This window comes from Syngnathus acus, chromosome 13 (assembly GCF_901709675.1).
Source record: "Syngnathus acus chromosome 13, fSynAcu1.2, whole genome shotgun sequence".
NCBI lineage: Eukaryota > Metazoa > Chordata > Actinopteri > Syngnathiformes > Syngnathidae > Syngnathus > Syngnathus acus.
Genome location: NC_051098.1, coordinates 5,108,062 through 5,118,498, shown reverse-complemented (window position 1 = coordinate 5,118,498; position 10,437 = coordinate 5,108,062). Strand labels below are relative to the sequence as shown.

The following is a 10,437-nucleotide window of genomic DNA, read 5'->3' as shown; positions in this document are numbered from 1 at the left end:
ACTCCACCCAGACTAGGCCAGAGTCAGCATTTGAACCCAAAGCCTCCTTGCTGTACGGCAACAGCAACACATTTCAAAACAGAAGCAAAATATAATCCTTGTGTGTCATCGCTGTTCATCCCTCAACTTTGCACAGTTGTTTCGTGCATCCCTTTATTTATGCCCCCTCAACCCTTTTATGCAAATACGTCCCCATTACACTAATTGGCAATGTGAGGTTTGAATATTTTACATGAATGGTCTCAACTTCACAGGCCACTGACTATGGGTTGTGGCATAACATTGCACGCTCTAATGTGCTAATGGTAATTACACACACAATAACACACACACGCACACACAAACAAAGGTGGCAATAAATGGGCAAACAAAGGTCATGCAATTTACACACGGTGCCTGTCATATTAGCCAAATGAAGCAGGGCTGAATAATGGTACCACTGACAGGAGAAACATCTTGACTGTCTGCCGAGAGGAGTGCGTATGTGTGTGTGTAGTGTGTGTGTGTGTGCTGGACTACTCTGCATGGCCATGAATTATGCAGTCTTTACTTGTGGCCGCATGCGGAGAGGAGACGCTTTGTGATCACTGGGTGTGATGTGTGTTCACCGAAGAACGCCAGGCTGTGAGAATTTCTCTTGTTGACTACAAAAACAAGTCATTGTTATTGAGAAACATTGTTTTAAGATTAATGTCCTTATAAAACTCATTTAGCCACAGATAAAATGTTCATCCTTTCAAAGTTTCCGCTAATCTGGGAAGACTTACTGTGGGAAATTTGAATGATCAAAGGTTACTATTGTCGGACTTGAGAAAGATCCTGGCCCACAATTTCGGTTCAAGTTCACCCGCCTGTCCAAAATATCTTTGGAAGATGAAAAATCAAGAGGAGTTGGATGTTGTTCAATCCATGAGTGATAACCATATTTGGTCACATAAACATACTTAAATTGTACCATGTGACTTAGGCTCCAGCTCACCGTGAACCGAACAAAGACAAGGAATAATAAAAAAAAAAAAGTCAGATAAGTTTAGACAGCCTTTGGAACCACAATTTAAATATGTAGAGGAAGTCAATGTGTCTACTTTCTCCTGGGAGGCTTAATCGTGATTATGTTGCCTTATGTAACACATTGCGATAATCATTTTTTTGTGGGTGCCTGCTCCTTGCGATGTGTTTGTCAGCCTTGAATGAATGAATGATAGACCATCTCTCTTATACTTGACAGCGTTGCAGTGATGTAGCTACCATATATCTTAAGCTAGCAGGTTGTGTCAGCACACGCATGTACACAGCCACATGTCTCATTCCTCGGTCTTCAATAAATCAGTCTCTCACGGTCGCCCTCTAATACATCACTGCCATCACTCAGCACACTCCATTTCACTCGTCCCCTCCAAGCCTCAGCAGGTACGTTGATCACTTTTTTCTCAGCATTTTTTTGGTTGTTGATTGGTTTGCTGTTGACTTAATTTCTCCATAGGCGCACGTGTATGGTTGAGTCCCACGTTGCCCCATCGTGCAAGTGCGGACGACGAGTTGGTATCAGAAGAGCGATAATCCACATGTCCTCCCTGGCACTGATATTTTCCATCAGGGTTGCCTGGGTGGAAAAGAGATGAGCAGGATTGGGGATTAGAGTTGATCCATGCAAATTAAAAGATTGTGGAGGAGACCTTGCAGGGCTGGGTGAGTAGGATGCCCTTTGCGGGATTTTTGACATTGCTCTTTGAAAACATCTTCCTTTATCTTTTTTTTGTCTGAATGTAAAGTTGGCTTTCAATCGTCTTAATAACAGTTAAAATGATGCTTTGTTTGTTGTCTTTTTTTCTTCATGGTCTCCCATGGCAAAATCCTGAGTAGTCTTCGACAAAGGCATTACCCAAAACACACTACTACAAACATCACTGCTACATTTGATTTGGCTTTACAATCTCTCCTGAGTGACAAATGGCGGTTTTATTCTGTGAGAGATTTGTCCAGTCTATGCTTGAGATCTTGTGACTTGTCTCTCATTTGGATGTAAACGTTAACAGCAGCAAACGTGGCTCCTTCAAGGCATCTACAAGCATCTGAAAAGGAAACTCTGCATGTGCATGTGCCTTTGCGCTTCCTGGAACATCCTTTAACTTCGTTACAACGCTCCCATTAGTTACTCATTTCGCCTCCTATTGCTCTAGAATCTAATCATTTTAGATTAATTATTAGATTAATCTATTATTAGCGCAAACAGTGTGCATGTGATGTGTTTGTACTTGCCCTTTGGTATTTTCTTGTCTGAGCACAGGGTGTGAATGACATGTATTGTTCGGCAGTCATTTCCCAACGTCATAAAAAAGCTTAATTAGCAAAACTCTCTCAGGGCGATTTCACAGAATTCGGCATCCAAGGGTGTCAAGGAACAAGTTGTTCTCTCCAGCAGAGATACTTAAGTCCAGCATTTCAAAACTACTTAATAGTCCAAGATTTGGTCTTGAATTATGAAGTGCAATGATTAAAGTGGGGAAATGACAGCAGTGAAACTGTCAAGAGCGTACACCAGCTTTTGACCAAAGTCAGAAGGGATAGACTGCAGCTCACCCGCCGTGACCCCCGATGAGGGAAGATAAGCGTTACGGAAAATGGATGGATTGGAATGTTTTACCCTTCTATCTATTCTGGTTCCCTGCTCTTTATCGCTCCCTTTGCACAAATTCATCTTTGTACACAGCGGCAAACACACACACACGTACACACACACTTTCATGCTGCACAAGATTGTAAACTTGAAATTTAAATATGCTCGAGCAGTAAACATTCCCCTGGCCTGTTTGACTTCTGACTTTTGTGAACTTGCTCTATTGGTCTTCCTCGTTCAGCTGCAAAAACAAGCTAACAGCACTTTGCTTATGTGTGTTTGTGTGCGTGTGTCTATTTGTGCAATTGTGCATGTATCTATGTGTATCTAACCACCCGCCTCAGAAGAAAGTGATGGGAACGTATTGATGTTTTGATAATTTTTCAACCTTTAGCGGCAAGTCAAGCAAGGAATGTGTTTTGTGTGTTTGCACGCTACAGAAAGTTTCTCTACAGAACAAACTTTTGCCTGCATGGAGACAATTTTGTCCATGTTTTGATAACCGCTGGTCTGACACGTAGATGGAAACATGTTATTGAAGCAGTGAGAAAATTTGCTTCCAATTACAAAACTTTCCATTGACAACATCAAACGCAAATATTTCCCATGATGGTAAGTCCCATTCCTTGTGTAGAACCTTCTCAGTGTAGCCAAACTTTGAGTTAAATGTTTCAAACACTTTGATGATTAATATTACACTGAGTTAAATTTCTGATTCTTATCATTAACATATTTCCCTTTTTGTTACATCACAAGCAAAAGGGTCTATCTTTCACATCCCCACCAAAATGAAGTTAGAAGATCTCATCTTTCCTAAGTGAATGCTTCACTCACTGTGGTGTTGCATTAGCTCCCGCAGGACATTCATTTGGTCCAAACAAATCAATGTGCGTGTATGCGCTGCATGTGCGCAGTGATGGATAGCCTTTTAATAATGAATCAGTGTGTATCGGTGTTCGTGCGAGAGGGGCAGGTGTTTGTGTGTCTCCTACACTTAAAAAAATTGAATTAAAACTGCACAAGATAGAGTATGACAGTTGTCTTTTGTTAGTTTTAATTAGGTGCAGTGTTTGACTTTAGCAGAATGTAAAATGTTTGTTCCCTTCAAGCCTTTGGTTAATTAACTGGGACAATCCCAAGGCTTCTTTTAATTCAACATGAAAAAATAGGGTACAAATCCATCTCATTGTCATCATCATCATTGTGCTTCCATAAGATGAAGTGTCAGGGCAAAGCTGGATGCTTGTGTGTTTTAGCTGTGACCATTGACAATGTGTTTCTTCACTAATCAACCATTTGAATGTGCAGCAGTGACTTTGATTAAGAGGACTGACGCAGGTTCAGACGAGCGGTGAAAGGAGAAGCCAACTTCCTTTTCACGTTCCTACCCTCTTGCTTGCTCTCTTGTTGCGATCAATTTCAATGTTCCATTTAATTAACCTATTTGTATATATACTTCTGCATGTGGGCTGTATTTTGTTTTATTTATCGTACTCATATTTCCTCCTTTATTGTGTCTAATCCTCAACGTATTTGGTTTCTCTGTGACGCTCCGTTTTTGCCCTTTCCCACATTATTTCTTCATCCTGTCTTTCTGATCATTCTGCCTCTGCCGGCAGCACTGGATTACCTCGGTGCACATGCGCACACAAATGCGTGCACACATGGTCTCTGTCACACACTCATAATTTTTTTTCTTTTGCATTAGTGCAGCTGGCTGGATGTAGATGCCCCAGTTTCACATGAAAAAAAAAAAGGGCCAAGGTTTGTATCACGCAGTGTGTTTTTGTCTTATCAGGGTTTGTGTTACACATGGATTGGAAAAGCAAATGTTTCTTGTTTTTTCTCTTCTTTTTCTCTTTTTTCTTTCATGCAAAAACAAGCCTCCTGCATGTTTCAAAATAGACCTCATCCTTGCATGTCACCCTGCTCCGTAAAATAAAAACAAGTGCAAAATTTAAAACAAAATCAAATATTTTGTTTTGTTATTATATCAATATTTGAAGGCATAATGACAAAAATGACAGTTATGCAAAGACCCCATGCAGGCCTAGGGTGGAATATTTACCCCTCTTTGATTAACTCCTGCCATTACATCTAAAAAAAAAAAGATTCCTCTCGTCTGATAAGCCTTGTAAACCCGAGGCTACTAAATATGCTTTCTCTCAAGTGTGACTTCAACCTGACCCCACTGCAAGATTTAAGATGGCCAAGAGGCAAACTAATTCAGGCCAGCTGGAGGCAATGACTTCAATTGTGTGTGTTTTCAAGCTCTGTTCCTTTCACGGTAGTAAAGAGGACTGCATTTGCATACTTAGCTTCTCGTGTATAAATAGAAACAATCATCTCTGTCTGCAGACTTGAATGATTTCCGAGCCATGACTGTAATCCCCATTTGAATACAGCCTCTGACCTAAAAGATTGTCTGAACATGGAGGAAAAAAAGTAGACTAAAGATTTGCAACTCATTGCGTTCTGTTTTTATTTACATTTTACACATCCCAAATTCATTGGAATTGGAGTTTGTATAACTTTTGTATTGGATCTTGTAACCATTGTGAGGCCTTGAAAGTGTTTTTAGTGTTCCTATAGAAAAGGGGAGCAGGAACAAGCCTTACGATCTTAATCAAGCATCATTTATCACATTTCAAGCTTTGAGAACATCTCAGGAACTGCTTAGCATTTCCTTGTTTGCTCTCCAATAACTCCTTATCTACTTCATAGCCCTCGACAGAGTAATTCATCAGGTCACTTAATAAGTCACCACTTCAAGTTGTGTGCATGCTTTTTTTTTTTACGCACACTATAATGTACCACGTTATTGCAATGTTGTTTCAAAAGGCTCCAAGAAACTCCAAGAAATGATTGTCCGGTTTATTGACATTATCAAAACAATGTATATTGTCTAAGTTCTCTTTATTCACTCTGTAATCATGTGTATGCTTGCTTTTCTTTTATAAGGGAAGATATAATATAAGATATAATAACCATCACAGAAGTTACGGGTGCGAGTTATAATCATAATAATATTGTTGCTGAGCTAACCACATCTGTCCCTTAATGGGCAAAATGTAGCATGATCCTCCATTGCTTCTTCAAGAACACTTCACACTTCATAGAGATGAAATCATCTCAAAGTAGATTCTTGAACATGGCAGTGCGTACTGTAGTCCATACTACCATGAATAATTAAAAATGTTCTGAAGGCGTTCAAGGAGGCACAAGTTTGGTGCCCTTAATGAAGTGTCTGGGGTGTGCTTAATTAAAAAAAATGTCCATGTTATGAACATTTTTTGAAGAGCATATAAGCATTACGTAAATCACATTTCACTTATATACGAGCATAAATTATGGTATAAAGCAAAATTAAAACAGTTTAGCCTACTGGACACTCAAATACACGTGTGTATTTTTGTCTCTATTAGTGAACAGTCCTGGAACACTGTAAATGTTCAAATGTGACCACTCTGAATGTCTGAGATCACGTGTCTCTCTGTCTTAAAGGTGCTTCGGCCTTCATTCTGAAGCTTTCCCAGTAGGCGGGGTCTTCGTCTGTCAGAGGCGATGCCGATGCGATGAGGTCAGTGAACGTCAACAGTGTGAAAGCAGTGGGCGGAGGAAGAGATGAGGTCCAATTCTGAAAATTAGGTGAGCCCAATTGAAAGAGCAGAGGTTACAATTTGGCAACTGCTGGCTGCTCACTGAATAATTTCTAAACAAGACAGAGGCAATGCGGAATACTTACTGCATTGTGTCCCAATGCTACAGCAACATGATGATCGGCATCAAGTAAACTCTCCTGCACGCACACAAACACCATAAAAATTGCATGTGACGTGAAGATAATGTATTCATAATATTGTTGATCTATCTGGCTGCCTAAACAAAAAATCTAACGGCGACCTAAATGCTGCATGTCACATTTCCTTTCTCGAACTGACCTTGACAGTCTGAAATAAATGTGAACACTCCCATTCTAAAACTCCTTGCTGGTCAAGCCAAGATCATTTTTGCAATGGAAGTAATACAGTAACAAAAACAAAATGAAAAAAAAAAAAAAATTATTTGCCAAATGGTTGAAAAAAGGGACACACCATGAGTGAGCCGTTATATCTCCTTGCGAGAAAACCTTGACACTAGAACTGCATTAGGCCTCGGGTACCTCTCGAGGGAAAAGACGTGAAGAAAGAGACAAGCTGCTCTTTTTAGACTGCTCGTAACCTTTTAGCGGTCACATGCTAATTCTTCTGCCTGTGTGCTTGTAGGCGAAGGGTGAGAGGAGGGCTAAAGATAACATCAGAGAATGCAATATTGGAAGACATCAAAGGGAGGTGAGGGCAGATGATGAGAGAAGAACGCGAGTATGAGGACATGGAATACAAAACAAGATGAGCAAAGAACAATCGAAACGGACGTTTTTCTCCGCTTTGATCGAGCACCTCACATCCCCCCGGATTTTGCAGTCAATTTCAGCAGAGTGAGACCACCTGGGATTCACAGAGTGGACGCTTCCATTAGGAAACCCACTGAGGTGCAGGTGGGATGTTTGCACTTTGCACTCCTTCATCCCAAACGTTGCACTACATGTAATTGAGTCCACCATGTACCTTGACTCTAATCTGAAATAGAATGAAATTAAATCCAGCTCACCTGAAGGGATTTTTAATTTTAGTCTTATATATCAAGAATTCAAGACTTTCATATCTACAACGTCAGTCTTTGTCCAGTTTTTACGTGATAGAAGCTCCTCCTACACACATACTCACTTCAAACAACCAGTTCTCCTCATCCTCTTCATCCAGGTGCATTCTGGTTTGACAGAGCACATGGGCCTGTGTGAGATCTTCAGGGGACAGATGAAACTCCAACCTTTGCAGATTGAAGCCCAGTCCTGTGCCGATGGCCTTGATGAAACTCTCCTTCAGGGCCTTGAGCGGAAACAACAATCCCAGTCAGCTCACTGAATGCTGCGCTAAGATTATTGCTCAATGTGTACATTCCATCACTATGGCATTTCTTCTTGCCATGCTTGCATGTGGGTGCTCCAACAAACACAAATAAGTCCAGCAGTGTAAACTGAAATAGAATAAACCGATGACAATAATTTATGGTATAATATGCAGATGTATACAATAGATAACAAAACAGCGTATGTCCAAAAGATTGACTGTTTCTGTAAATATGGCTCTGTGTGTATGCAACCCTGTTCAATAGCCAATGAGCCACAACAGAATTACAGGGCTAGTTGCTATGGCAACCACTGAGCTCTGACATTAGTCAAAGGTGTGATGATGACATCAGAGCTTGACGTCACTGTGCCACCCTTTCAATCTCACAGCTTTGCTAACCATTGCTGTTCCATATGTGTGTGTGTGTGTGTGCGTGTGTGTGAGAGAATAAGGGAGCGGGAGGCAAAAGTAGCAGCGCTATGCTTTGCTCTCACAGACACACACACGGAACACCCCCTGCAGAAGGTAGCAGCGATGCAATGTGACAACAAGGTTGTACGGTTGCCATGGTTACCCAGTGGCGGTAGAACATTGCGAGCTGATGCTGCTCGGAGCCGGCTGACCGGATGACGCGCCACTCGTACGGCGTGAATTGACGAGTCATGATGCGGAAGAACTCGGGCACAGTTCTGCTACCTGAAGAGAAGAGGGAAAGAAGGATGGAACCAAAACGACAGGGAGGGGAGGACAAAAATGGAGTGAGATGTGTGTTGTATCAAATGAAATGAGGTAGACAAACATCATGACTGCACTCTAGCTCTACCACTCACATGCAAAGATTTGCCCTGTTTTTTCCCCCTCCTCGATGGTACAACAGCGTCACCCAGCGGCACAAGCTACTACACACACTATAATAATTTTCATCCATTGCAGAGTTCTGGAAAGCTTTTAGAGCAGACGTCCAATTATGTCAAATTTGACTGTTGGCTTACCAGGCATGGATGTCTTCATGATGTCAATCCCAACTTGCATCCCCTTCTCAGCAGCAAGCACCGCATAGTCGCCCTGGTGGGAGATGTTAAAGTTCCAGGTCTGAGGCCCCACTCCCAAATCTGGGCTGACCTAGACAAATGAAAAAAGAACATCAATGCTGCCTCTAATTATGACGATAACAAACAAATCTTGTCATTCATATTTACACATGTGGACAATTAAGAGCAGGACTGGGAAAACATAAGCACTAAAAAAGGGCCACGTTCAAGTTGTAAAACAAAGGCCAGGTCATTTATATATTAAATGATGATGCTGGCTATGAAGATAAATTGCGGCAAATGTGTTATTCTAATCTAAATACTACGAGCTTCTGCGCTCAATATTTCTTTGTCTAACCTGAAAGAAACAAACAGGTAAGATATATATTTCCAGAAGTTATCATTCGACAATTAGGCATTTTATATTTTTGCAAGTTACAAGCAAGTTGATATGGGACTTTTTTTTCGTTGTGCCAAATTGACAGTAGTATTAACGTAATCAATGGGCGGCTCGGTGGGGCACCAAGGCACGACGTGAGGCACGTCCGCCTCACAGATAGGAGGGTGCGGGTTCGATTCCACCTCCGGCCCTCCCTGTGTGGAGTTTGCATGTTCTCCCCGTGTCCGCGTGGGTTTTCTCCGGGCCCTCCGGTTTCCTCCCACATCCCCAAAACATGCTTGGTAGGCCGATTGAGCACTCCAAATTGTCCCTAAGTGTGAGTTAGTGCAAATGGTTGTTCGTCTCTGTGTGCCCTGCGATTGGCTGGCAACCAGTTCAGGGTGTCCCCCGCCTACTGCCCGATGACGGCTGGGATAGGCTCCAGCACGCCCGCGACCCCCGTAGGGACTGAGCGGTAAAGAAAATGGATGGATGGATTAAAGTAATGAATCACGAACTTGAAGCGGTGCAACCACATAAGGCTTCCCCCTCGGTGACCGTTTCAAGCAGATATGTGTCCAGGGAATGTGCATCCTCTCACACACAAACCTCCTCAGCAGCAACCTGCCAGCCTGGCAAAAGAACGTGTTGATTTGACAAGTGACCCTTAGTGCAAATAGTGCAAAGCCAATACGTTTACGCTCACCATGGCTGATTTGGCATCTTTAGCAAATACAAACTTTCCTATTCGGTCTTTCTCTTCCGGTTGAATACAACGTGCAGCAAACAGCCAGTCAGCCCTGCCAGGGGTCCACGACGCGCAGCGAAAAGCCCAGCGAACAGAACCCATCTGCTCGCCAGCCTCTGACATTTGGGCTCCTTAACTAGAAGTTGTGGCTGTCAGAAGTTGTCGGCTTGCTCACATTAGCATTGCACGCTGGGGAGTGTTGCATGTGCATTCTGTGAGTAATAATTAATATATTGCCGACATTCTACGGCGACGGTAAACTCGCGTTTCAATAGCATCTATATGATCGAAACTGTTGTATCGTGAAAAAATGTGGTAGGCACTTTGTTTACATTTTACCTTTATCACACATGCCCCGGAAGAGAGCTGATGATGTCACAAGAGGCGTTGAGCAAATTGACCAATAATAGGAACGACCGTAAGTGCGCACCTCAATGATGCATTCACTTGCTAGTATAAAATGTAGTACATGATAAAGTCAGTTTTAAAAATGCCATATTTACAGCATTGTAGTGATTGAAAGGGTCATTTCTAATTCTTTCCTTAAGAAAGAAAACATCACGCTGTTTTGGTATGCTAAACCTTTAAAAAAAAAAAGCTCCCTGAAAGAGTCATTTCAGCTGTTAAAGCGGAAACGATTTAACATAATCCCTCTTTATCAAAGCCAGGGTTTTAAAGGGTATTTGGTAAATTGAATAAAATCGATCTGCACG

The 10,437-nt window shown here is 41.9% G+C and overlaps 1 protein-coding gene across 2 annotated transcripts; it reads right to left on the bottom strand.

Moving 5' to 3' along the window:
• Positions 1 to 5,514: 5,514 nt before the first annotated feature.
• aasdhppt (aminoadipate-semialdehyde dehydrogenase-phosphopantetheinyl transferase) lies at positions 5,515 to 10,104 on the bottom strand. Of its 2 annotated transcripts, none has more exons than XM_037268218.1 (7): positions 9,683 to 10,104; positions 9,491 to 9,608; positions 8,559 to 8,666; positions 8,141 to 8,262; positions 7,384 to 7,545; positions 6,363 to 6,416; positions 5,515 to 6,254 (listed from the first exon to the last, which is right to left on the bottom strand). In XM_037268218.1, the coding sequence occupies exons 1-7, from the start codon at positions 9,845 to 9,847 to the stop codon at positions 6,099 to 6,101; spliced, it is 885 nt and encodes a 294-aa protein (XP_037124113.1). In that variant the 5' UTR covers positions 9,848 to 10,104; the 3' UTR covers positions 5,515 to 6,098. The 2 variants fall into 2 exon arrangements, with proteins under 2 accessions (XP_037124113.1, XP_037124112.1); XM_037268217.1 differs by having other exon boundaries at positions 8,559 to 8,688; positions 9,495 to 9,608.
• Positions 10,105 to 10,437: the final 333 nt, after the last annotated feature.